Genomic DNA, 26,919 nt, shown 5'->3' on the forward strand with positions numbered 1-26,919 from the left:
GTAGATAATGATGTACCTATCTAGATGGAATGCGCTTGACTACCTAGGCAGTGAATCAAACAGGGCTTGTCACAAGTGATCAATATAGGGCGGCGTTGAATACCGACTGATGTACATTTCCCGGGAAGCATGGTGGATTAAGATCGTAGTCTCCTACGTATTAGGTTAATGCCCGAAAGCTACTAAGCCGATGAGCAAGATGAGGGTGTCGCCCACCCAGTCCCATACACTCGTGGCCTGGGAGAGAGAGAAAAAAAAAAAGAAGAATAGGGGGGATATCTAAGCATTCCAAGACGAAGATTCGGGATATACCGGCGCCGGAGCCGCTTGGTGCGGACCATACTGCGGCGGAGCCGGTTGCGGCTCGTAACCCCCCATGTCGCCGCCGAAAAGGCTGGCCAGATCCACGCCCATTCCCATGCTCGAGAAATCGAAGTCACCAAAGGCGGCCATGTCCCAGTTGTAGGTATTTACTCCTTGGCCTCCCATCCCGTTGTCGTAGTAGCCTTGCTGGAGAGGCGGCGCTTGGGCCTGCTGGGCTACTTCCGAGAGCAGATGGAGCGGAGTTTGTGTTGTGGCGACGTTGTTTCCGTTCGCAGGGAATGTGTGACGGGTTTGTTCATGCGCGCCGTTCGCTGCCGGGTTCGTCGCAGTCGGCACCGAAGTGCCGCTGGCAGAAGCCGGACCTGGCTGTCCAGAGAAGACGTCCACGCATGACTCGCCATTCTTCATCCGGTTGAACTTCTCCCTGAGGCGCAGTAGGATACGCGGAAATTTGGTGTGTGGAGATTGAGGGTCACGCTCTTCAGTATTTTGGAAGCGCCGGATGAGGTTATCGAAGTAGTGTTCCAGGCGAAGTGAGTCCGGCGTGATCACGCTTCCCAGGTCGCCCGGAAATGTTGCATCTGCCCAGAGCTTCGTAAGGCAGACGGTCGAATACACGCACCGCACAGCTTGGTTTCTTGGTCAGTCGAGTAACCGCATGGAGCCGGAGATTGCTTACAGAACATGAGCGGTAGCGCGTAGAATGCGTCGAATTCAAGGGATAGGAAACTATCAAGAATCCCATGACAGGACTTCACGCATTCCTTGAGTGAGCTGGTCTGTACCGCGCCCAAAGATTTTCGGCGTCCCTCTTCCAAGGCATCGTCGATATTCTGAGTGTGGTGCATAGCAACCTCATGGGTATACAGGCTGACAACACTTTCTGAGAATTTCAGAACGGCTGTTGAGTTGCCTGTCAGTATTCGTTGTCCAATAAAAAAAAATGGTGGTAGCCCAAACATACTCTGATCGGCATTCGGTGGTCTTTGGGGCCGAAGCAGTTCAAGTTTTGTGTCATAGTTCCTTAGCGCGATTTCATTGTATTTCTCAGAAAAATTGGCGCTGGGAGCGGGGTCGTCCATGGAAAATTGTGACGCAACATTCTCCGCGATAGCTGCCAACTTGATATGGTAACAAAGTACCTTGTCGGATGGTAGTGCATCGGATGACTCAAGCTCGGAGATGCACTCGTCCATGTATTGATTCCAACGAAGAAGCATTGGCCTTCGAAGTACCATGGCAATGCTACGAGCAGTCAGCACGCACTATGTATCGAGAGGTGAACGCATCACTTACTTGGTTCCTAAGTAGTAGCAAACCTTGAGAAGAAAGGAGGACAATTAGCCTTTTGGGAATTGTCAAATCAACGACGGACAACTTACCATGAATGATCTCCTAGCATCTATCCCTCCTGCATTCGGGAGACATCTGCGGAAGGGACCAAGGCCGAGTTTTGCTTTAGCCTTGCCGGCTCGCTTCCCAAGACCTAGCTCAAGAACCATTGTTATGGCAGCGTTGGTCATCATGTAGAATGCATGACGCTCATATACCACAGGAGGGCGATACCAAAGCACGCACACAAGTAGGGCCTGAACAATTTCAAGCGACTTGTCTTGTCGACGCCAGATAAGTTCGGCAAACCAGCTTTGCAAGAGGTCTGCCAGGTATCGCTGTGTCTCTGCTGGAACAAGAGGATCGCAGCCGAAAGAGGCAGCGCTCAGTACAGACAGGAACAACAGCGGCTTTTCTTCCCGGAGATGCTGGGCCGTCATCTCCTGCGGCAGCGGTACGGCCGGGAAGGCTGGCACTAAGGCATTGTTGTAGCGACTCACAATGCGGTCGGCGACATCAGGACTGATGCATCTGTCGACTTCGTAGGAAATGTAAGAACAGTCGGGCTGGGGAGGACGGTTTTCAACCCTCTGATGGGCGGCAGCCGCGATTTCAGCGTGGTCATCGTACATAATCTCTCGCCGCGCTTCGTTGGACATCTATACGGCCATGAGTCAAAATGACCTTGTCTCGGACGAGAGAAGGAACTTACAAGGGCGTCATGTTGGTCGTTCATCCGCCGGCGCTTCTCGGGGCGAGTCGAGTCGGCATATTCAATGCTTTGAGCACCGTCAGGGAGTGGTGGATGGGTGTCATAAGCATAGGAAGCAACAGCATTGTCGCCCAACCGAGCGGTTAGTTCGTTCACCTTCTTTTCGAGCTCCGCAACGCGAGTGTCGGCCTTCTTGGTGCGTTTTTTCGTGGGCGCGGTCGTCACGCAAACTTTTTTAGACTTGAGACAGCGCTTGCACGGGATTGCTTCTGAAATGACACCGTTCTCCTCTTGTGGATCGCAGCGCACCTGGAGGCGTTAGCTTGCCTTCAAACGCAGGAAGTTAACGGTGTACCTTCAGCGAGCGGCAGTGGTCGCACGCGCGCAGGCGCTTGCCATCTGGACCGAGCTTTGTCTGAGCACTGCAGGGCTGTTAGGACGCGAAATCGGTTCAGCGTTGTCTTGGGCACAGCGCTCGAAGCGGAAGCACAGCACACATGCGCTAGTGGCACAGGGCGCCGGTGATGGATTGGTGCGCAACGGGCACAAAATGGCGAAATAGAATGGGATGCGGAGGCTGCACGCACCTTTGAGAATTGGGATCGGCAGCGCCGACAGACGCAGAGCTGGGAGTCGAGGGCCGGCGATCCTGGGCAGCGGTTGCAATAGCCTGGAGAGCAGCATCTGCGGGCGTCTGCGACGCGGCCTGGGCCTGTGGCGGGTAGGGCCCGTAGAAGGCGTTGTGGGCGTAGAAAGAGTCCTGCAAACCCTGCAGCCGCTGTTTGAAGTCCTGGTCGGAGCGCTCAGGCTGCTGGCCGCCAAACTCAAGGGCGGGATCTATGCGCGGCGGCTCTGACATGTTTGCCTGCTGTGAGCTGGTGACGGTCCATCGGCGAGTGACGTTCAAGTCCCCGACTGCCGCCAGCCAGGGTCCGCTAGTCCTCTCTCGGCCAAGCCGGCTGCCTGAGTAAGCGCCACTCACGTGCTCTCCTTCCTTCAGCGCGTCACCGCTGCGTAGGTCCCGTCGTGCCCTCGACACGGAAGGCTGACACGCCCCGTGCCGGCCTCCGTAGCTCGACTCCGGCGTTGCACATCGCGCGCGCCCATTGGTGCCGCTTTCCCGGTGCCGGATCGCCTTGTCTTGGCGCCAATTGCATCTCTGCCGTCCCCTATAAACATCTACGCCCGCCGCATTATTGCCACCTGTTAAGCCGCCTTTTCGTGCGCGCGACACCATAACATCATAGGGACGCGGACGCTTCAGGGGACTCTATTTTTGCTCCTATTCGGAACCGGACGGCCCGTGGTCACCCAGAAGATTCCAATGCTGGTGGTCACTAGATGGTGGATGCGTCCTGCGCACTGCACGGTGAATGATCAGCCCGACGGCCACGGCGAATTGCCTGCTCCTGTCATTATTAACACCTATTTGACCACTGCACCTTGCCAATACTCCGGGTCGTTTACCTTGCCGGACCACGCACCATCCGCTCCCCTGGGTGCGCTCGCGGAGCCCAAGTCAGATAATGCAGACACGGATTCGCTCACGAAGTTGATGCCGCAACAAGCTTAACTCGGTCGAAGGACCGTGCAGATCGCTGGGTGACGCCGCCCTATACAGGCCGCGACAAGCGAAGCCCAGCGCAAATGATAGTAGCTCCACCGCGGGCTCGCCGCAGGGTGAGCTTCGACCGCGTTTACGCAATGCGGCTAGCCTTGCCAGCGGAGATCTGCGTGTATCTGAGTCGTGTGGAGACAGGCGCTGGCAGCAGATAGGAACAGCGGTAGCAATGGCATGGGAGGGACGAGCCGCGAGGGCTGGGCCACGGCGGCGGGAGCCAAGCACACAGCGGCCACGGTTTTTTCAGCCACACGCCGGCGGTACGAGGCGCGCCAGCGGCCGTATCGCTTCGCAGTTGGGGTTCGGTTGTCGGCAGCACACGTCAGGCTGTCCATAATTTATGACATTAAAGCAGCGGAGCAGGGACGCAGTGCTGGCGGAGAACGGCGGGCAAATGGGTCGCCGACAAGTGGTCGCATTGTCGACGGCAGTGGAGTCGGATCAGCAGCGCAAGGAATGGCCGTATAGAGAAGGGTGCTATCGTCGCGCGTGCCGGGCCGGGCAGCATGGCCGGGAGCTTACCGTGGTGCCATGTCCGGAGGGCCTTCATCAGCAGCGGAAGAACGTGCCAATCAGCGGGCGGGCGGGCTCGTCCTGGAGCGGGGAGGCTGCAGAATGTCGTGGTGCGGAGCGTCTCAAGTGTGCATCAATCAGGGCAGCGACACCAAAATAGCAGCGGGTGCACTGCCACTGCACGACGCGCTAGCACGAGATCAGCGTGGGCGAATGGCGCTGCCCTGCCGACACGGAGCACCAGGCCATTATTACTGCTGCCACCCCTCGTCCCCCGGGATCGCGACTTATGACGCCGCCTGCCTGCTCGCCGCCTGGTCCAGCTCCTCCTCACGTTCGCTGAGTCGCCCGCGCCGTTACCTCGCCCTCCGCTCGCTCGCTCGCTCGCCCGCCCGACGCGCCCTGGACCACCACCACAAACCGCGCCCCTCGACCAGCAGCCCACACTCGCCACCTCACGCGTCCGCTCGCCGTGGCATGGTCACTTCGCCCGCTGCCCCCCGCGCGTCGCTAAGTCCCAACCAGGCCCTTGGCCGCCGTGTCTCCGCCCACGCCGCCCCTGCGCTGCTCGGTGTTTCGTCTTGACAAGCATCCTCGCTGCCTCCGCCAAATCGCCGGCCGTCTGATCTGCGCAGCCACCACGGCTGACGTCGACGCCGCCAGCTGCGCTGCACTTGGATGGAAGCTCCCCTCGCTTCGCTGTCGCAACCACACCATGAGGTCGTCAGACTCCGCGTAGGCCCGACCTCCGCTGCCATGGGGCTCTCCCGGCCACAAGGCCCTGCGCCATGGACCACAAGCCACCGCCCACGACGGAAGATGCTGCTGTCGAGACCGCCAGCCGCGCTCTCCGTCATGTTGGTGCTTGCCGTGTTCTTGTCGACGGTCGGCGCTGCCTTCATCCGCTTCGAGAACTGCCTCGATCCTGCCATCATCCACAGCACTCCAAAACAACTTCAATTCACGCCGTACTTCTTTAGCGCGCACTTCAACTCCACGGACGAGAGCCACAACCTCAACATAACAGTCTACGGAAACGTGTCGGGCCAGGCAACGCAAGGCACCCTGCCTTCTTGGGACAATGATACATACTGGAACAACCCCAACGAAACTTTTGGCAAGATTGTGGATCTCAGTACCTCCAACAACAAATATTCGACCCTCTTCGCCAAGACAAACGTCGTGACGTACACCCCTTGGCAGGCCCAGCCTTCTCGCTTCTGCGAGTCTGTGGTCAACGCGTCCTGCCCCATTGGCCCCTCCTACGATGCAGATAGGTCGGATCCGTATAGCCTTCCAGGTTTTACCGTGGCCCACGAATTTTTCAGCACGTATGCTTTCACGACTTTGGCAACGACCATACGCGTGCAATCCGGAGACAAGTCTGCACCGGATTTAGCTTGCGTGTCGGCCAACATCACCCCGGACCTTGGGAGTACCATTTCAAATGCGCTTCGGTACCTGCCAGCCGTAATCTTGATCATGGCCGGGGTTGCCACCGTTTTCGCGGCCATATTCAGCCCCTGGGGCTCGTCTGATCCCTTCAGATGGACAAGTAATTACGGTCGTGACGAAGACCTGCTGCGCCTGGTGACCCCCGGATTCGGAGACTGCTTAGCGTACATCCAATTCATCGTCCTTGCCGGAAGCCTCAACCTGAACTATCCAGGATACTACCAACCAGTTGTCAGCAAGGCCAGTTGGTCGACGCTTCTTTTCAACGAGAGTCTAGTAACACCCGGAAACCTCAGCTCCAACAGCCTGATGGACGGGATGTACGTTGTCAACGGGACTTACGGCTTGTCCAGGCTAGCGGAATTGATCGGTATCGCGAAAGACCAGGACATTTGGGCCAATATGGCCATTTGGTACGTTGGTATCACCGTCGGGGCAGTGCTACTGTGTCAGATATTTTTCATGCTCCGCTGGGCTTACCGCTACTTGTCGAATATCCAAGAAGAGGACTTGCGTAGCAAAAATCTCCCCTTCTCTACTGGCGTGGTGGTTCGCATGACCTTTAACTTCTTTCTCTTGCCGATCATTGCCATCTCATTTTTCCAGTTGGTTGTTGCGGATAGATCGCCTTCGTCTGTTGTAGCGATGGCTGTCGTTCTCCTGGTCGCGGTGATGGGACTCGCAGCGTGGATCTTCCGACTTATTTTCACGACCAAGCCACGTGCACATCTATTTGACGACCTCCCGACCGTCTTGACGTATGGCCCTCTCTACAACACATATTCCGATGACGCGGCCCCTTTCGCCTTCATACCGGTTTTGCTGGCCTTCATCCGCGGTGTAGCGATCGGTGCCATCCAACCTTCTGGGATTGCTCAGATCATTATCTTGGCCATCTGCGAAGTGATCTACATTCTGACCCTCCACGCATTCCGTCCGTTCCAGGCTCCGACATCTATGAACGCATACCACACCTTCTTCTCGGTAGTGAGGCTCATCACGACCCTTTTGAGCGTGGCTTTTGTACCAAACCTTGGCGTGTCGGAAGATTCCAAGGGATGGATCGGATACATCAACCTCTTTCTGCACGCGATTGTCCTGGTCTTTGGGTTCTTCTTGAACTCTATCCAGACGATCGTCGAGGTCACGGCTAGGTTGGCTGGCGCCGGCGATGCCAGAGGAGGGCTCACCAAGGTCTTTGGCAAGAGACAATTGTCACGTCGCACTCACCGTCGCCAGCAGGGAAGCAGTATCAACTCAAACGCAGCCATGCTCGCGGCAGACAGAGAGTCGAAGCTGGGAAGTCGTTCACGGAGTTTGTCCGCGAGTTCTGCGGTGCTTCTCAGCCGCCACCCTGGAATGGACAGTCGGATGAGCAGCGGCTTTGATCGCTTCAGCTCCGGAGGAGAGATGAGCAATTATGGCGGCGCAAGTCCAGAACCAGGGACGCCAGGCGGTTCTGCAACCCCATACACACTCCTGGCGAGCGGAAGCGCATCAGCAGGCTCACGCAGACCGACTCTGGGCTCACGTGGGTTGGATGTCCAAGATCCCTACTACCGGCCACCAAGGACGAAGAGAGCAACACCCGAGGCTTACGTTCCTGGTGCTCGCAGCCGGCAGTCATGGGGCAGCAGTGACTTGATCAACAAGCCTTACGACGATCCCACGGAGCATGCAGATGCGGGCGAAGGAGCAGCAGCACCTTTCTCTCCAAGCCGAGGGAGTATCACTCCCGCCTACTTGCGGACACATAGGGATGATTCGGATCCCGACATTCTGGGGCCACGGAGACCTCGGGCAGACTATGCTGTAAGAGAATCGGATTTCTATTACGGTGTTACCCGGGGGCCACCTCTCGCCGAAGGCCAACCAACCCGCAAGCTCAAGACGGGCCCTGCCGATCCAATGGGACCAATATCATCCGCAGGAGGATGGCTGAAGGGCCTGTTCGGTGGCAAGCGCCAAGAGAAGGGCAAGGGGTTCGAGGTTGTGCGGAGCGCAAGAGCCCCACAATTGCTAGCACTCGAAGAAGACGAAGAACACGCCCATGACAATCACCACGAACCATATAGCGATAATCCTGACACGCAAGCCGGGGCGCGACGTGGGTCGGCCACAACGGACAGTTCCGGGGAAGATGGGATAGAACTGGCTCGACGCGACTCTCGGGAGTCGCATGATTCGGAGGAGAGTAGTGAGGACGGACACCTTATCGACGATCGGCGCTCCTCTGATTCAGAACGGCAACGAGTGTCGGATGTCCCTCCCTCGCTGGGACCTATTGAAACGGGAGCAGGGATCGAGCTGCCCAGCCGAGTTGGATCCAAGGCGAGCTCAAAGGTTTCAAAGGTGGGCTCGTTGGGAAGGGCACCAAGCATCCCAAGGAAGAGCTCCAAACGAAACTCCAGCCAGGATGGCTCATTCATAAAAGAAGGGTCGCGGCTGTCAACAATCGAGCAAGGCCAGGCATCAGGAGACTATCTACGACCGACGACGAAGGACCAAGTACCGCGTCTTCCATTCGGGTCGTTAGAGCCGTCACCTTCGCCTGAGCGATCGGCAGCATCAAGCATCCGTGGCGACGGGTCTCAAAGCGCAGCGGGTGGAGGGGTAATGGCAAGAAGCGTGTCGGATGCAGAGCGGCCGCTGAGCACGGGATACGTGCACCAGCACAAGACGTCAGAGCACATCCAACCGGGGCTCAACGACTCAACACACTTGGGGAGCGCAGCTGAATTTGTCCATACGCCGCTGGGTAGCCGGAGCAGCAGGCGCAGTGAGGAGTAGTTCCCATTCTCTGTGTATTTTTGTGAGCATCACCTTTTATTTGGCAGCAAGCGGAGCGGGGTGTAAAAAATTTGGGCGGCGGGACAGGACATATAGCGACCGGAGTTGCGGGGGGTACAACTGCATACGGGGTGTAATCATTACCAGTAGCGACAGGCAGCAAACACGTAATTCATGCAGTAAAAGAGATGCTACAGGGGTGCATATTTGGCAGGCGGGGAGCGGCCACGACTTGCTCCCGGGCGGCGCGATAAGAGCTGCCTTATCGCCTCGCATGACTGAGGTGCGCAGTCCCACCACCGGCTACGTACTCCGCCGCCAGCCCTCACCGCACCTGCAGCTGTACCCTGCCCGTTTGCGAGCTGTTCGTCCATATCTCGCACTATCTTCCCCGCCGCACGCCTGCTATTCTCCTTCCAGCACGCCATCAAGATCCGCGGCGCGCACATCTGCCCGCCCGAGTGATCCCGCCGGAGCTCTGTGATGGAACCCTCGTGGCAACGCCCGTAATCCGCCGCACTTGACTCCTTCCGCGCCTCCTCTGCTCATCGACGAGCAAGCTTGCGTTCATGGACAGAACCGCTCCTCCTCCGCCGTCGCATTCCACTAGCACATCCGCCATCCCCCGCGCCTCGCTCTCCTCCGCCGATTCCGCGCCTCCCCCGGCGAACCCCTCTTCCCTGCACCGCGGCTACAGCGACGGCGCCACCCCGTCTACGACTGCACCGCAGAACGCGAATGTTTTTCTACAAGAGTATGGCGTGGAGGGCAGTGTTGGAGCCCAGGTTGAGGCGAGGGACGTGAGCCAGCAACCCGACGCCTCCACTACTGACAGGAAGAGGCGCCTCACGGCACCCGAGAGCCCTGAGAGGCGAGGAGGCCATCGACCTGCTTCCGGGGAGGGCTCTTCCGAAGCAACCGCCATCGACCTTACTTTCAGTCCCAACGGAAGCTCCAGTAGTGTCGAGAGACGGGGCAGCGATCTTGTGATTCCGCCATGGCAGCCTGATGCCGACGTCTCTTACTGCCCCGTCTGCGGCACCCAGTTCAGCTTCTGGTATAGGAAACATCATTGTCGGTATGAGACCGTCCGCATACGCATTGCCACGTCCGTTTTCTCTAATCAATGTCCAACAGAAAATGTGGCCGCGTGGTCTGCGCTAACTGTTCCCCCCACCGCATCACCATTCCACGTCAGTACATCGTGCGCGCCCCGGATGAGCTGAGGCTTTCCAGAACCGGTCTCATCGATCTGACCGGTGACGATGACGGATCAGGCTCGCGCTTTGATCTCTACTTCAATCCAGCCCTGGGGGGCGGAGAAGAAGTTCGCGTTTGCAACCCTGTACGTATATTAGACCCTTCGTCGCGGAGCTACATTAAGTGCTGACTTCTGTTTCCAGTGCGTTCCTGACCCGAATCTAAGCCCTCCCCCGCGGCATGCTTCATCACAGTTCCCCACTTTCGATCCGAGCGGCTTCCACGACCATTTCTCTCAGCAGCGATTCTCGCCACTCCAGCATGCCGGCAGGTCTAGGAACATGACTTATGATAGTTCCCAGGCCTACGGACAACGACCGTATTCGCATCATCGGCCATCTCTAAGCGACGTCAGCCAACGCTCTACTGATCCTTTCCGTAACCCCCGAGTGAGCTTTCAAAGCCGCACAACAGTTTCGGATCTTTTCCCTCCTCCACCGCCCAACGGTCCTGGAGGCGATATAACTTTCCCTCCATACCAGTCGCATTCATATTCGGCAACCTCACACTTTGCGCATCATATGCGCCCTAGCCGATCTCCAAGTTTAGCCTCGAACTCGCCGCAACCTTCGCGTTATAGGGTAGTTGATACAACAACTCCACCTTATCCTCCTTCGATGCGACCTCCAGGCCCTCCTCCGCGCCGACAAATTCCTGAGGAAGACGAATGCCCGGTTTGTCACGAGGAGCTGCCGCCGAAAGAACCAGATGGCAGTACTGTTGCCAGAGAGCAGCACGTTGAGGAATGCATTTCTGCCAACTTCGCCGGCCCATCCACCCAATCTCGCACTTCGACCCCCTCTGCTGCTATTGACGCTGCCGTATCAGCAAATGCCGCATTTCCAAACAACGCACGCGGTACCCCTACTCCCCCCGTGGCCGAGGGCTCGCGAAGACGGAGGCACACTCAGGGAATGTTGCGGTACAGGGCCACGGAGAAGGACTGCATCGATGATGAGGGCAGTGCTCAGGAGTGCATCATTTGCTTTGAGGACTTCAAAGAAGGGGACGAAATGGGGCGGCTTGAGTGCTTTTGCAAATTCCATAGGGTGAGACTTTCCCCGTCATCCTTTTGCCTTTCCTGTTGGCTTTCACAAGTGTAAGCATACTGACAAACAGGGGCAAACAGGCATGCATCCGGCAGTGGTGGGACACGAAGGGAGACGGATCTTGCCCCACTCATCAGGGCGGTTTCGTGCTAGGCGGCTCGTAACCATCATTTTCCTTTTGACACGATCATATCATACCCAAGATTTCCCTTCGTCATCAATTACCCCCATATTTCTCAGTTCTACGATCGGTTATTTCGCGGCGTTTAGTGCATTACCCAGCGTGGCGTTTGGAAATTAGAAGTGGCGCTTCCTCTTCTTCGATTATTGGCACGACATTCAAGACGGATGGATTGCGGTGTGGGGACTAGATTGTTTTGTTTCTTTATATTTCTTTTTGGTCAAGCAACAGGGACTCGCAAGGGCAGCAGAACACACGCTTGATTTGTCTTTTCCATATTCACACTTCGCCATGAGTGAGCAAGCATTCCCCGCCCAGCACATCCCAATTCGATAGATAAAAGATACAGGAGAGGAGAACAACACCCTGGGCGCCGCAGAAGCATATGAACCCCAGTAATTTACTAAACGTCTATTCCCCCCAAACTTTTTCAAGGTTCCTTTGCAAACTGGAACTCTCGCTCGGCATCGAACATCGGACCCCGCCGCAATTTACGTGGCCATCCACCTCTTTTGATTACGCGTTTTATCTCCTATCATGACCTCCCCCCCTCCCCCCCTCACCACAACCCCATCCCCATCAAACATCCAACGTTGAAACAATCATAGCTGCAGGTCGAACCCCTCGGGCAAGACCTCCCTGCTGATCAGGCGCACCGGCTCCGCCTTGACACGGCGGATGTACGTGTCGACCTCGATGATGCGCGCCTCCCAGCGGTCGCCGATCTGGACGTCGCCCTCCTTGGGGTAGTTCATGTCGAGATCGAAGCTGTAGTCCTGCCACAGGACGGCGACGCGGTCGAACTTGTCGGTCGAGTGGGAGAAGACGACGACCTCGATGGTCTCGGGCAGCGCCGCCTCGCCGAAGTAGAGGGCGCGGAAGAAGAGCTGCGCGAGCCAGAAGGCCTGCGCCGCGCGCTTCGTCTTGGAGATGAGGCGCTCGCGCGGCGCCAGGCGCGCCATGATGGCGTCGACGGCGGCGCCCGTGAAGGCCAGCTGGTCCCCCTTCGGCGGGGTCCCGACCAGGCTGCGGCCGAGCTGGGCCTCGAGGCGCAGCGCCGCCTCGATCTGCCAGTGCATGACCATGTCGCCGTAGCGGCGCAGCGGCGACGTCAGCTTCGCGTACTGCTTGACACCGAGCACCTTGTGCGGCAGCGGGGTGCGCGACGTCACGGACGAGCCGGCGTGCGGGATGTAGTTAAAGGCGATCTTGGCGGGCGGGTTGCCGCGCTCGTCGAGCGTGGGCAGGATGTACTTTTCGCGGTACTCCTCGAGCGAAATCATGTCCGGGCGCGACACGGTGCCGCGGAAGATGGAGGGGATGCCGCGCTTGTGGCACCACAGCGCGCCCACCTCTCCCGCGAGAAGCATCATCTCGCGGACCATCAGGTCCGAGCCCGTTCCTGCCGGCTGGAACCACGACTCCGTCGGCGTCGCCAACATCTGGATGACAGGGTCTCCTTCGGTAAAGCGGGCCTGGCGCCGGGAGGGATGAGACCATGGAAGGCCGGCGTTACTATGGTTGTTATAGACGCTCAATTCAGGATAGGCCTGGTTCCAGAAGATACCGCCGGCTTCGGTTCTGCGTTCCTGACGAGCCAGTGCCAGCTTGTGCAGCTGGCAAAGATCTTCCTTTTGAGCTGGAGTCAACTCATGAGCCTCCCTCATCCTCCTCTGCGGCAACGACGGTACTGTTCCGCCAACGGTAAGTATCTTATCTGGGCTCGCTTCGGAAGCTTTTGCGGCACGTTTGTCCACCACATAATGTAGTGTCTGAGGAGTAATGGGAATGAAGTTCCGCATGAATCCAGATTGGATCTTGTCATCCACAACCTCCCCTTTCACATTTAGCCTGGTGCTGATCGTCAAACAAGGACGGTTCTTGCCCAGGCTGAGATGCTCGTCGGATAACCACTTCGGCAACATTGCGTAAGTTCGTTCAGGCATGTAAATGCTCTCGGTCAGGTGAGCGGCCATCTTTGCTGTCAAGTGTTCCTTGGGAAGGAAAGCTGTTGGGTTGGCAACATGGACGTGGACCCAGCAATCCGAAGAATCGGGGATGCGCTGGATAGAGATGCCGTCATCGATCTCCTCGGCGCTGGCCGAGTCAATGCAGAACACTGGCAAGTTGCCCCAGTCGGTTCGATGGGCTTTCATCTCATCTTGGAGTACCACCTCCTTCCGCTGATCGCCCATTTTCACTAGAGCGGAATACATCTGCTCTAACTGCCTCGAGTGCGAAGCTGTCGGTAGCAGGAGATGGGGATCGAATTTAATCCGGTTCTCATGAGGGGGGATCACGCCTATTTCCTGGAGAAATACGAATCCGGTAGTAAAGTCCAGTGCTTGGCCTGGGTATCTATCTAGTGCTCGTAGCACCACTGGTGGAAGGGCGCCCATGCGGGTTTGGTGGTGGAACAGCGCCGAGATAGACCACGCTTCGAAGAATCGAATGAGCACGCCATCAGCCGGGGAGAACGAAAGGGAGTAGGTGTCCTTCGTGGCTGTTGTGGACGTAGTAATCTCGTTGCGGACCTTGCTGACGCCGAGGCGGCCGTGTGGAGTGAAGTCACGCATGGTGCGGCTCTGGTCTATGAGCTGCCTGCATTTCTGTACGAACTTCCGGACCATGGCGGCTCCTTTGGGCTCTCTATCCTTCTCGTTGAGCCCCACTTCATCCCGTGTTTCGTGGGCGCCTGACTCCCCATAGTCGGTCCCCCGAGAAGCTTGACGAGCAAACTCATCCTGGAACTCACGGATCCACTGTATAGCCAACTCCATCTGCTCTTTGAATTGAATTGGCATGATCTGAAATACACCAGTCTGTCGGTGACTGCGATTGTCGACCTGGAAGCCGAGGGGCTGCCGGAGGAGAGCCTTGCGAACGGCGAACATTGTCGTCGGAGAGGTTTTCCTAGATTGTAGGAGGTTCTCGGTAATCTTTTGCAAAGTACCGAATCGGAGGTCGGTCGCATGACCGAGTTTTTGGTGGGCACGATCCAAGACTGAAGCATGGCGGCGGTAGATAGCATCTGCTTCTTCGGTGAAGTTCTGGAGGATTTTCAATACCGGTGCGGCTACCTCACGAGGAGCGTTGACGTCTAATGTCTGCATGGTATCCAAGAGCTCCTCTGTAACCTCACCTTTCGGCAGGAAGGGGAGAACGGGGTCGAGAAGCGTTCGTGGAACAAAATCTGGCAAGGAGAACTGGACCTGCTTTTGCTTGCGATGGAACCATTTGCCCTGCATGCTGTAGAACTGGCCTTGGACGCCATACTGTGCGATGAAGACGGCAACCACGGGTTCACGTTCACCAACGAAGTTTATCTCGACGAGGTCGCCGATTCTCAGATTTCCGTCACGGCTGATGTCGTCCACCGTATCTGCGGGGTCGAGGAATGCCGCGGAGCTGCGACTCTCCTCGTCTTCATCCCGCACTTTGACATCCCGGAGATCGTTAGGGGAAGTCAGTCGAGCGAGGTTCTCTGAGCCGCCTCCGTACGCTTCGATGCCCAGTTCGTCGAGCAGCGTCTGATTCGGTGCACCATACTGCTCCTGCCACCGCCGAAGGTACTCCTTTGTCGTAAGGTTGGGAGGTTTTTCGGGGATTATATAGGCGAGTTCTTGCGGGTTGGGAGCAGGACTGGTGGCGGCTTCTTGTCTGGGCTAGCAGCTTGTCAGATGGCACCCATGGAAGCTGCTGGGGCGAATGCTCACTCTGGCTGATGTGTGGAAGGACCGCTTAGACGCCGGCGCATGTGGTGAGCTTAGGCAAGCAAAGCGGTCAATTGCGTCTTGTTGTTGGCTTGCCTGGCGGCGGTGCCGGGCAACCATGTGAGCGAGCAATCGTTCGTCGTCTTTGTGGTAATGGTGAATTGCTGGAGACGGTTTCTTTGCCGACGCTTGGGAAGGTTTTTCGGTGGCCAGCGGCACTTCTTCAGCCTGCTTGGGTGGTTTCAAGGGTAGGTCGAGTAAAGAGTATCGTACATGGCGTGGCGACGTTGACGGAAGCGGCGAGGCATTGGAGAGTAGCCGACGTTGGGCGAGGAGGCAAGTCCAGCATAGATTGGAGAAATCGGCGGCGCGCCGGGCCTGCGAGCGCCTGGCAAGCGCAACAGGCAGCGGCATCTTGGACGAACGGGTTGCGGAGGATGGCGGCGATGGCATGGAATTGGCGGACCAAAAGTTGCGACGGCAGGCGCGCAGGGGTCCGTGCGCGCGCCGACTCCCGACGCGCCGCGCACAAAACCCGCCCCAGAGCTGACACCTCCTCCCACTTCTTCTCATCCATCCCCTCTCCAGGTACGTACTCCCTCCGTCCACCCGCCCCCAACGCATGCTCGCATGAAGATATACAAAATAGCATGTATTATCCGAGGTCTGCTACCACGCAGCCACCTCTGCGGACCAAATTCTTCACTTTCTGAACGCTCAGCCCCACCTTACACTTTATCAACAACATCCCGCGAGAAGCCGTACTGACTTCATCCCGTAGAACAGCAGAACAGTGGCGTCCCATGGCGTCCGCGAAGCCCCCGGCCGCACACTTCAAGCTGCTCTACTTCGCCGCCGCGTCGACGTACACCAGAAAGGACGCCGAGTTCTTCGCAGCCCCGCTGCCGGCGTCACGGCTGTTCGACGCGTTGGAGCGCGCGTACCCGGGCATCAAGGCGGCGGTGCTGGACAGCTGCGCCGTGACCGTGAACCTGCAGTACATCGACCTGGATGACGGTGGTGATTCCGGCCTGACGATCAATGAGGGCGATGAGGTCGCGCTGATCCCGCCCGTCAGCTCTGGCTGAGGGGAACCGTCACGGTCGAACACGTAGGACGTCTCTCGTCGCTGGCGTGGGGACACCACGCTTTCCTCAAATGAGACGAGGGCCCGCCAATTTGGTTGCTCCATCCCATCTCGGTCCAATCCGGCGCCTTTTCATCGCCGCTGGTTGGGCCGAAACAAAGCTCTCACAGGGGCAGGCCTTGTAGCAGGCATTGGAACAAGAGTATTGTCTCGTCAAGCTCGTAGTCCAGAGGTGTTCGATCATTGGCCGTCTACGATTTGTCCATGTCTGCTTCTATGGCAACCTCCATGACTAGGTCAATTTTAATTATTCAACTCGTGACCCGCCGTCTCCCCTTTGTACAACATGGGTATCTAAGTCTTGGAGAACCCATGTAATATGACAATTTCCAGATGGGAAGAGAAGAAAAGACGATGCACCGAAAAGGGCCTAAGACGAAGAGTAGGGATCAACCACCCCAACTTTGCCCGGTTCCGTACCCATCTCTAGTGACTCCCAGGTTCGAGCTGTACCTCCTCAAACCAGTCCCGCTCATACCGATGGGCACACTGGTCCTTCTTCTCACGCTCGATGGCATCCGGGTCGAACGTGACGGCCGGTGCGGCGCCTCGGCCGGCAAGCTCGCACTGATGGGATAGCCGTTCCTCTCGTCCTCGTCCCCATCGCTGATGGCGTCGGATGCAATCGAAGAGTACGTCGTGGTGCGGCTGAGCAGCTCTCCCACACGGTCGTGATTCTCGGCGTGCCCATCATCGAGGCCGCTCGCCCCAGCTCCAGAGCTCTCCTCGTCACCCGAAGACGCTTCGTCTTCGTCCTCATCCTCGCCGTCCGGCCCGAACCCTTTGCCCTCGACAAGTAAGAACGCCGGAACAGCGCCGATCAGGGAGATGGCAGTGAACATCCAGAAGGGCGCGATGACGTAGCCGTGCTTGACGCCGAGAGTGAAGAAACTGCCACCGACCGCCGGCCCGAGAGCTCTGCCTATCGCAGAGACAGACGTGGCGATGCCGTTGAGTGTCCCGAGCACGCGGAGCGAGGATGCGCTGTTGGTGAGGAGGATGGTGCTGCAGGGGAACGCGAAGGTGGTGCAGCAACCCTTGACGGACATGATCAGGAACAAGACGACCTGTTGGGACGTCTGGTCCGGGAGCAGCGCGGTGAAAGGGGTGATCAGGAAGACGACGGGGAAAATGAGCGATACGACGCGGAAGCAGCGCAGGACTCCGAAACGCCGGGCGAGCGGCGGGAAGAAGAAGAGCTGGAAGAGGAAGCAGAGAGCACCGTACAACGTGAACATGGTCCCAATGTTCTTTGACTTGATGCCAAAGCCATTGGAGAACTTGAGCGGGTTGGCGGGGTCGTACGACGAGCCATCGCGGGGGTGGGCGGGATGGTGCATGAAGACAGGAAGGAGCTGGGAACGTTAGCGGGAATACGGTGGCTTGAAAGGAGTAGCAATCACCTGGTCATAGCCGATGGAGTGCAAGGCCAAAACAGTATATATGACCAGATTGGTCACAGATTGCACGGAAAGGACTTCGCGGACCCCGACGCGCTTCTGCTCGGTCGGCTTGCGCGTATCATCATTCGCCTGGTCATCGTCGTCCTGGGTTGACATGGAGCTGGCGTGCTTGAGAAGCGGCTCCGTCTCTTCGCCCTTTGCTCTGTGCCACACATTCTTTGCCCTCACGACTTGGTTGGAGACGGCGGATTCGAGCTTTTCGCCCAGAACCAAGCCGTAGTCTGTTTCGTCTTTCTTGCTTTCTAGCGTTTCATGAAGGAAAAGAATGCCTGTAACAATGCCGATGAGGAAAAGCAGGGAGCCGACGATGTTTGGAAGAGCGAAAGGGAACTTCTCGAAGAACGAGTCGCCACGAGGTTTCGACACATCAACGCCAAGAGGATTCGATAGTGCTCCACCAATTGCCTGGTTGGAAAAGTCAGTGAGATGAACGGGCGATGTTACGGCAAGTGACAAAAGGATTTTGGCGTGGTCGCATCTCCGCCAACCAACCAACCCAAAAAAAAAAAAAAAAGCCCCTCCGATATTGTACCACACTTATAGGTAGCTGAATCCAAGATCTGGACGTAGATTCGATCTTTTTATACACGCAAATGCGTCCGGATCTTAGATTCAACTGCCTCTGAAGGAATGGTTGTAGCATCGTTTTTGGAGCTTAGAGGCTCCAATTCTTCAGTCCCTTTCTGTGATGTACAGGGGTTACGTACCGGACCAAAGACACTACCGATATTGAAGACCAAGGGCATTAGACTGAACGCTCTCGGTTGTAGTTCCTGTGCAAAAAGTGTGAGGGATTGGTCGAAAGTTGGTGGAGAAGCTATACACACTTTCCACGGGCACAACTCGGCCACCATAGTCCTCAGAATCCCCACATTTCCGTTTCCGGCACCCTGTATGGCTCTAGCTGTCAAGGCCATGGGCAGCGAGGTAGAAAAGCCCCACACCAAGCTTGTCACCATAGTATTAAACAGACCCAGCAGAATAACCCTTTTCCGGCCGTACTTGTCCGAAGCTCTTCCCCAGAATATGCTCGTCAGGCACTGGCCCAGGCTAAAAATGGCGGAGGCGGCACCGGCCCATTTTGCGATTTCGTTCTTGGGCACGCCGAAGGACTCAATCATCTCCGGCAAGTAGGGAAAGACGCTCGTGAGCGCGATGGGCTCGGCGAAGCGACATAGTGCTGTGGTCGCGATCAGTGATGCGGGCTTGCAGGGAGGCGAAGGGGCGCGCGCGCATACCGAGAATGACGAACTGGCGCCAGGGCAGCTTGTGCTCGGCCATGGTGGTTCGGCGCGCGAGGGAGGAGGTTGTGAGAGGAGGGGGGATGAATCATTTGGGAGATCAGTGCAGATGCCCTGTCTATCCTTTCCTCAGGCGCAAATCGCAGGAGTGAGGGCAGCGGCAAGCACGCAAGAGCGAGGAAAGTGGAGCCTGGGCGGCTTTGAGCAGTGCGGCCGGGCAGCGCCTCACAGCGGCGGGGATGTCAGCCGCTGACTCGCTCGGGCGTCGGAGATGGCCATCATGTGGCACCGTAACCCATGCCGTGCCCGGCTTCGCGCCGTCCCTTCCGACCTCATCTTTCATTGCTTGTCGAAGGCTTGATGCTCGTTACACAGCAGCGCACCCACCCCGACCGCCATGTCGCCGCCCGCCGTCGCACACAACCGTCGGCCCGCCGCGAGCCGCATTCCAGCCACCCTCCGAGACAGCCTGCACACTCCGCAAGGACGCGCAAATGCCGCGCGGGGACTGCTGGTCGGCAAGATAAAGCAAGCACCGGTGAGCATCTGACTGGGACACAACAGGGAGTCGGGCGATGCGCGCTCACGGGCCACTGCGAGATCGGCAGCAGTAAGTGCGGGGTGCGTCAGCTCCAATCGCGATTTCTTTGGCTCTCTGTACACTGTACACCATCACTCGATCAACGCCTCGGGTGCCGTCACATCTTCGGCCAGCTTCGACCACCTGCTCGAGTACACGCGCCCATCCTTGATGACTGCCAGCAGGTGCTTCTCCGGCCTATCAAACACTTCAATGTCGTCCAGCGGATTCGCATTGAGAAGCAGCATGTCCGCTGCGAATCCCTCCTTGACCTGGCCCAGATACCCGTCCTGCCTGAGCATCTTCGCCGCATTGACCGTCGCACTCTGCAGCACCTGCTTAGCGCTCAGCACCTTCGCCCTCAGCCCAAACTCTCTGGCCTGCTCGATGCCCAGCGGGCCCAGCAAGTCGGAGCCGTAGCACATGGTAACGCCCGCCTTGGACGCTATCTCAAGCGCCCGCAGGCCCTGAGCCAGCACCTCCTCGTTTTTCACCCGGCTTTCCGGCGGCAGGAAGCCCTCACGCCGAGCCATGGCGTCGTAGGCGATCAGCGTCGGAGTCAGGTACACGCCCCGCTCCGCCATGTACTCGGCCGTCGCCTCGTCGATGAAGTTGCCGTGCTCGATGCCCGTGACGCCGTTGTCGACGGCGTGCCGGATGGCCCGCGGCGTGTACGCGTGCGCCGTCACCCACGTATTGTAGCCGCGCGCGACCTCGGCCACGGCGCGCACCTCGTCGGCCGTGAACTGCGTGTGCTCGAGCGCGTCCGTCGGCGACGCCACGCCGCCGCCGCCCATGAGCTTGATGAAGTCGGCCCCGGTGCGCAGCTGCTCGCGCGCCGCCTTGATGCACTCGGGCACGCCGTCGCACAGCACGCCCAGCCCCGTGACATGGCCGCCGCAACACTGCGTGTGGTCGTGCGCCCCGCGGAAGTCGGCGTGTCCGCCCGTCTGCGACAGGGCGTGGTTGGCGATGAACAGGCGCGGTCCCGGGAAGACGCCGTCGCGGATGGCCTCCTTGAGCGCCAGCCCGGCCCCGCCGCAGTCGCGCGCCGTCGTGAAGCCGCGCGACAGCATCTGCTTGACCACGAACGGCTGCCGCGTCATGGACACGGCCGGGTCCATGGCGACGCACCCGCCGAGGTCCGCCTCGCCCGGCGTGGCGACGACGTGGACGTGGGCGTCGATCAGGCCTGGACAGATGTATTTGCTGCCGGCCAGGTCGACGACGGTGGCGTCGTCGGTGTCGGCGCGGGCCGTGTTGGACGAGATTGATTTGACCAGCCCATTGGAGATCTCGATGGTCGCGTTTGGCTGGACAGTGCCTTCGGCTGGGTCGATCAGGTTGGCGTTGGTGAAGATGTATGTCTTCTGGGCCGGGAGCCTCCAGGGTTTGACAAAGTCCGTCGACGATGCCATTGTTGCCGCAATGTTGCCCAAGCTCTTGACGTGACTCCGGACTCTGGACGCTATGTAGCAGACGCAGTTGGTGGTGGTAGATATAGAGCGGCCGGACGATAGCTGCCGGCAGATCTTCCCGGGTAGATCGATTGCCAGCTACGTACACATGTACGTATCAAGCTAAGGGAGCGGGGAGACTGGCTTGGCGGCGCACCTTCCGGGTAGGTGCATGCAACGGTCGGGAGCCCCGTCCCGCCCGCCACCGAGCCGTTGATCGTATCTCTGCCACGGCTCTCCCCGCCAATCAGATTGGAATAGGCATTGATGGTTCTGTGGGTGCTTCCCGACACGGTGGTATCGAGCGATTGACTGATCGGAAGCGTGGGCGTGAGCCGAGGCAATGGCGAGCATGGGTGGGGTGTGCATTGAGAAGTGGGAGGATTGCAGCTGATGCTCGACGTTGTTGCCATTGGTCAGTTCGACTGTTTGAGACGATATAGTGGCCTATATAGCAAGTACATGAATTCGGCCAATCATGCGGTCGGCCTTCGATCTCGCGAGCTAGAATCTCGGAGTGGTCCGAACACGTTTGGTACAGTCTAAGCACTCTCCACCGGCACTCGATGGGCATGCGGGAGCGCTAGAACTGGAGCGAACAACTCATGATGTCAGTGAAGGACAGCTGAGCACGGACCGCGCGCGATGGACGTCATGCCAGATCTGACTTCGATCTCGCCCGCAGATCGCATCTCACTACTCCAGATCAGCTTCCCAATTGAAGAAGAAAAAGGGCCGGTGCTGCCCGCCTGCGTCTGGGCCGACCATGCCATTGGGAGCGTGTTCCTTTGTCCGTCTTCGATGCGCGTCCTTGCACGCGCCCTTCTCCGCCCGGGACGCGTCCATTGCGCGAGACGTCAGGCTGTATACCCTCTGTCTCTCCTGACACTACGGTTATTTCATTCATCTCAAACGGCCAGCATGCCCGCCAAACGCAAGGCAGCGCCCGCCTCGGTCGGATACTCGGATTCGGCAGGCAGCGCATCCAACAAACGCTCCGCGAAGTCAGAGCCCGCTCCCAAAGCCGCCAAACGCTCCAGCAGCCCCTCAGAGGAAACCAAGCCCACCAATGGCACCAAGAAAGACTTCGACCATTCGCGCGTCGAAGAGCGCGTGGGCATCGTGCAGCGCGACTTCTACCCGGCCGAAATGTCCAACGAGCGGTGCGAGCAATACAACAACGACGAGATCCCGCGGCCGATCGAGGTGCTCGAGAAGACCATCGCCGACACCAAAGAAGAGCGCGCCCGCATAGCCGTCGGCGACGCCGTCGTCCACTGGTTCAAGCGGGACCTGCGCACGTCGGACAACAAAGGGCTGAGCCTGGCGGCGAGGAAGGCAAAGGAGGCCGGCGTCCCTCTCGTCTGCGTCTTCGTCGTGTCGCCGCAGGACTACCAGGCCCACTTCACCGGCGCCCCGCGCGTCGACTTTGAGCTGCGCACGCTCGCCGTGCTGAAGCGGGACCTGGCCGAACTGGACGTCCCGCTGTTGGTCGAGACGGTCGAGGAGCGCGGGAACGTGATGCCGTACCTCGTCGACAAGTGCAACGAGTGGGGCGCGAAGCATCTCTTCTGCAACATGGAGTACGAGGTGGACGAGCTGCGGCGCGAGGCGCGCCTGACCAAGAAGTGCCTGGACGCCGGCATCGACTTCACCGTCGTGCACGACGATGTCGTCGTCTCGCCTGGTGCGCTCCAAACCGGGCAGGGCAAGCAATACGCTGTTTATAGCCCATGGTTCCGCTCGTGGGTTGCCCATGTCCACAAGCACCCCGAGCTCCTAGACGAGCATCCCAGGCCGGTGAAGAATCCCGCAGGCGCCCGCGAGAAGTTCAAAGATGTTTTCGAGTCGGGGATCCCCGAGGCCCCGGAGAGCAAGCGCCTGGACCCGGAGACGAAGAAGCGGCTGGCCTCGCTGTGGCCGGCGGGCGAGCACGAGGCGCGGGAGCGGCTGGGGAAGTTTCTCAAGCAGAAGATCGGCGCGTACAAGGACACGCGCAACCTCCCCGCCGCAGGGAGCACTGCCATGGTCAGCGTGCATCACTCGGCCGGCACGCTGGCGGCGCGGACGAGCGTGCGGCTGGCGAGGGAGGCGAACTCGACGAAGAAGCTGGACGGCGGAAATGCCGGGATAGCGGGTTGGATCAGCGAGGTGGCATGGAGAGATTTCTACAAGCATGTGTTGGCGCATTGGCCGTACATCTGGTAAGCCGCATCCCAAGCAAAGCCAGGGTGGACGGTACGGCTGACATTGACACAGCATGTTCAAGCCTTTCAAGTACGAGTACACCAACATCGAGTGGGAATACAACGACGATCAGTTCTCCGCCTGGTGCAGCGGGCACACCGGCTTTCCCATAGTCGATGCCGCCATGCGCCAGATCAACCACATGGGCTACATGCACAACCGGTGCCGGATGATCGTCGCCTCCTTCCTCTCGAAAGATCTCCTCATCGACTGGCGCATGGGCGAGCGCTACTTCATGGAGCACCTCGTCGACGGCGACTTCGCCAGCAACAACGGCGGCTGGGGCTTCTCTGCTTCCGTCGGCGTCGACCCCCAGCCGTACTTCCGCATCTTCAACCCCCTGCTGCAGAGCGAGAAGTTCGATCCGGATGGCGAATACATCCGAAAATGGCTCCCCGAGCTGAAAGATGTGAAGGGGAAGGCCATCCATGACCCGTACGGCAGAGGTGCGGAGGACATAGCGAAGAAGAACGGATACCCCAGGCCTATTGTAGAACACAAGGCCTGTAGAGAGAGGGCATTGGCGAGATACAAAGCTGGAATTGGCAGAGAAACTGCCTAATCGTAGCGCGGGTGTATGTAATATAGTCCGTAATGACAGTAACGAGATGGATGATTGCAATGCCAATATAGAAACTGTGAGGTGGTAGGGGACGCTCGGGACCAGATACTTGGTCATTCTGGTACGAAGGGCTATCCCACATCACGAGTGGTATGAAAAGTTTCTTGCCGTGTAAGTTCCTAGAAAAATAGGAGTCCTTGTCTGCCCGTAAATGCTCTTTCAATCCGGATCTAGAATTCCCTGAAAAGGCAAGTCCATCATTTTGATATATCAACGACCGTCAGAGTAGGGTGTTTGTGCTTAACCCTCCCCAGCATCAAACCAAGCAAACACCTCCTTTTCCGCCAATCCACCTTTTTTCTGAGCCTCCGTCTCCTTCCCATTGAGCCACATGCGCGAGTAGTCCATGCCGGTGTACTCCCAACCCAGCTCTTCGAACGTTTCTACGGCAACCGGATTCTCACCCCATACCTCAGCGACCAGCGACTTCTCTGCGACCACGGAACCGTCGAAGCTCTTGACTTCTTGCATGACCCGTAGCAGCAGCGCCCTAGCCCAGCCACGCGTTGGAGCGTACAGCGGGCCCACGCGGTAGCCATGCTGGCAGGACCTGACGAGCACGAAGCCCAGCACCTGGTCTCCACCAACGCCACCGTCTTCTCCCCCGGTGGCCGCGAAACCCCACGCATCCTCACGCTCCACCAGCAGCTCCTTCGTCCACAAATGCGTCCTCCGCAACCCCGTCGCCCTCTCATCTGCCGCCACTAGCGCCGCCGGATCCACATCCTTCAGGGCCTTTAGTCTTGTAGTCGAAGGAGGCTCGTCCAAGCCCTCCACTGGCAACTCTTTCACCTCTTTCATCCCCATCAGCTTCACTCGCCCGCTCTCGACGAATCCCCGCCGGCCGTACGTCCCCATCTGCTCTAGCACGCCGTCGAGGCCGACCCGCTCGGTGCCTTGGCGAGCGAACTCATCGAGAGCAGCTTGGAAGAGGCGACCGCCGCCGCCGGTGCCGCGGTACGCCTCGTCGACCACGAAGAAGCCGATCCAGCCGGTTTTGTTAGGGTAGGTGATGGGTAGGACGATTCCAACGGCCTTCTCTTCGGCGGAAGATGAGGAAGATGGGTCTTTGTGGGTTAGGACGATGTAGTTGCCGCGGGAGGAATGCCAGTGTGTGACATGGTCGTTTTCGGCGCGGTTCTGAGGCGGGGAGAGAGGTGAGAGGGTGTTGTGGAGAATCACATATTGAGGGAGAAGGAGGGATGTGATCTGGATGAAGTTGTCACTTACCCATCCTAGAGACTGCATTGACGGCCACCAGAGAGACTTCACCTCCTCGGAGCTCTTAGGTGGCCGGACGCCGAAGCCGCTTGGGTTTGGCATTTTCGAAGCGGTGGAACTTGCTTCTGAAGAGAACTGAGAGGATCCTAATCAATAAGCTCGTTGTTAGTTCTGGGCAGAATCTGAGGACAGTTCATTTGTTCAGGCAATTGAGTGTCTCGACATATTCTCTTAATGGAAATACGCGTGAGTCATCGTCACGGTTCAAAGTAGTATTCAGATGAGAATGAGAAGACAGCGGGAGATTGGCCGTGGCAAGTGCCTTGAGACACGTGGGGAGTAGATCATCCGTTAGACCCCGAGACCTTTCCAGGCGAAAATCCTAGCTGGTCGGGAATGCAACGACGTCTTGGTCGTTTTTGCAATAGACAAAGAACTCGAGAAATAGAAGCATTGTACTTACCGTCAAACGACGCACGCCCAGATACGTCGATTGAAGCCAAGTCAGACCACTTCCAAGTGACTAGCAGAATCTGGACTTGACTGGTTCTTGAGAAGTCTCACAGGTGTGAGGTCGAAATGTTGGCTGTGGTGGGTGAGACGTTGCAATGGCAGATGCGGGGCAGTGTTGCGTGCTGCCAAAGTCGTGGCCTATCTTGCTGACACAGGCATGGATGTTAGTCAGAGACAAGATAAGCGAAGCAGCTGTCCTTGCAGAATCTAAACAATCGTGGAGATGCCATTAGGTTACAAAGACAGCGGAGGCCTAGCTCAAGACATTTGGCACAGAAAGAGAAAGATGTTGAAGTAACACGGCAAGGCCTTGCATAGAGGGTGGTTCCTCCCTTTGGCGGGTTTCAACTGTTCTGGGAAGGGACGAGAAGAAAAGTCATTGCCGCACCCCACCTTCCTTTTTAGGACATACGCTGAATTCGTCCGAACTTGTACCGGAGAGACAGACCCTGGGTTACTGCCTGAGGCGCCACTAGTTGTGGCTTGCACAGCCTCCCATCTGAAATCCTTCTGGATCCTTTCCCCCACAGCCCGAGCGTACCATAGGAAGGCGATTGTACGCGCACTCACGCGCGCGCTTGGTCCTCAAACAAGCCATCGCGACGCCGTCCAACGCCAACGCACGACCGCTTCGTTGCCGTCCTTCTCAGCCAACACCAACAAGCGGAGAGGAGGAGATCGTCGAACAGACGCCCGCTCTCTGTGCCGCCTTAGGCGCACGCCAGTCAGCACAGTGATCATCATCATCACCATAATCATGACTGCTTCCATGTTGACACAGCAGGCGGAACCTGCATTGACTAGCTCAGCTCGCAGCCACGTCCGCAAACGGACATGCACGCTGGCTTTTCTGAAGGATTTCGGAACGCGGCATGCACTGATCGTCAGCAACCGTCCTCTCTCTACACAAACAAGAGAAATGGGCAAAGGGGACAGGGGGCAACGCTGCAAAAGCTTTTTTCTACGCTTAATCAGGCCGCCACATCGCATGCCACCAACCTGACCGCCTTTTCCCTACAGCATTCTGTGGACGCCGTCGTCATTCTCTTCATCAACGCGTGAGTGGCCGCCCCGCATGTCTACCTGACCAGCGGAGAAAGAGCCCACCGGGCCGCCAGCGACACCCGCTTTGTTATGACAGACCCCTGCGTGTGGTCGGGTTGCCGGCGACGACAATGATGACGACAATCACAACAAACAAACAGTGATCATGCCCACTGTAGTATGGGTACATGCGTGCTGACACAGCACCACTGCCGTCGCTTGCCAAGCGCGACAAGGCTTAAGCCTTTCTTGTTACTTGTCGCCCTGTGGCTTGCATCCTTTCCGTGCAACCCATCCTTTCTCGCCTTTCATCCGAGACCCTGTTGCTCCTCTGCTTTTCCTTTCGTACATACATCATCGGATGGGGGCGGATTTCTGCGGTGCATTTACGGTGGGTGCAACCACACATCCCAACGACGATAAAAGCAAGAGGC

The 26,919-nt window shown here is 58.0% G+C and overlaps 8 protein-coding genes across 8 annotated transcripts; 3 read left to right on the top strand and 5 right to left on the bottom strand.

Annotated features, from left to right (window-relative positions):
- Positions 1–279: 279 nt before the first annotated feature.
- On the bottom strand, positions 280–3,227 carry SLS55_008921 (uncharacterized protein; the record flags this gene model as incomplete). The annotated part of the gene is made up of 8 exons (XM_066780326.1): positions 280–905; positions 1,004–1,225; positions 1,289–1,569; positions 1,621–1,643; positions 1,707–2,315; positions 2,369–2,677; positions 2,724–2,790; positions 2,956–3,227. 8 exons carry the CDS (start codon positions 3,225–3,227, stop codon positions 280–282), a joined length of 2,409 nt encoding a protein of 802 aa, XP_066629555.1.
- A 2,031-nt stretch (positions 3,228–5,258) lies between these two features.
- SLS55_008922 (uncharacterized protein) lies at positions 5,259–8,747 on the top strand (the record flags this gene model as incomplete). Its single annotated transcript, XM_066780327.1, has 1 exon — positions 5,259–8,747. The coding sequence occupies one exon, from the start codon at positions 5,259–5,261 to the stop codon at positions 8,745–8,747; it is 3,489 nt and encodes a 1,162-aa protein (XP_066629556.1).
- A 3,092-nt stretch (positions 8,748–11,839) lies between these two features.
- Positions 11,840–14,928, bottom strand: MSU1 (3'-5' RNA exonuclease complex component; the record flags this gene model as incomplete). Its single annotated transcript, XM_066780328.1, has 2 exons — positions 11,840–14,892; positions 14,925–14,928. The coding sequence occupies 2 exons, from the start codon at positions 14,926–14,928 to the stop codon at positions 11,840–11,842; spliced, it is 3,057 nt and encodes a 1,018-aa protein (XP_066629557.1).
- Positions 14,929–15,753: 825 nt separating this feature from the next.
- On the top strand, positions 15,754–16,038 carry SLS55_008924 (uncharacterized protein; the record flags this gene model as incomplete). The annotated part of the gene is made up of 1 exon (XM_066780329.1): positions 15,754–16,038. The coding sequence occupies one exon, from the start codon at positions 15,754–15,756 to the stop codon at positions 16,036–16,038; it is 285 nt and encodes a 94-aa protein (XP_066629558.1).
- Positions 16,039–16,523: 485 nt separating this feature from the next.
- Positions 16,524–18,841, bottom strand: SLS55_008925 (uncharacterized protein; the record flags this gene model as incomplete). The annotated part of the gene is made up of 6 exons (XM_066780330.1): positions 16,524–16,664; positions 16,763–17,452; positions 17,501–17,965; positions 18,268–18,333; positions 18,517–18,740; positions 18,799–18,841. 6 exons carry the CDS (start codon positions 18,839–18,841, stop codon positions 16,524–16,526), a joined length of 1,629 nt encoding a protein of 542 aa, XP_066629559.1.
- Positions 18,842–19,473: 632 nt separating this feature from the next.
- SLS55_008926 (uncharacterized protein) lies at positions 19,474–20,799 on the bottom strand (the record flags this gene model as incomplete). The annotated part of the gene is made up of 1 exon (XM_066780331.1): positions 19,474–20,799. One exon carries the CDS (start codon positions 20,797–20,799, stop codon positions 19,474–19,476), a length of 1,326 nt encoding a protein of 441 aa, XP_066629560.1.
- Positions 20,800–21,759: 960 nt separating this feature from the next.
- PHR1 (DNA photolyase phr1) lies at positions 21,760–23,647 on the top strand (the record flags this gene model as incomplete). Its single annotated transcript, XM_066780332.1, has 2 exons — positions 21,760–23,042; positions 23,098–23,647. 2 exons carry the CDS (start codon positions 21,760–21,762, stop codon positions 23,645–23,647), a joined length of 1,833 nt encoding a protein of 610 aa, XP_066629561.1.
- Positions 23,648–23,947: 300 nt separating this feature from the next.
- Positions 23,948–24,955, bottom strand: SLS55_008928 (uncharacterized protein; the record flags this gene model as incomplete). Its single annotated transcript, XM_066780333.1, has 1 exon — positions 23,948–24,955. The coding sequence occupies one exon, from the start codon at positions 24,953–24,955 to the stop codon at positions 23,948–23,950; it is 1,008 nt and encodes a 335-aa protein (XP_066629562.1).
- Between the last annotated feature and the right edge of the window lie 1,964 nt (positions 24,956–26,919).

This window comes from Diplodia seriata (genome assembly GCF_021436955.1).
Source record: "Diplodia seriata strain FDS-637 chromosome Unknown scaffold_9, whole genome shotgun sequence".
NCBI classification, from domain to species: Eukaryota; Fungi; Ascomycota; class Dothideomycetes; order Botryosphaeriales; family Botryosphaeriaceae; genus Diplodia; species Diplodia seriata.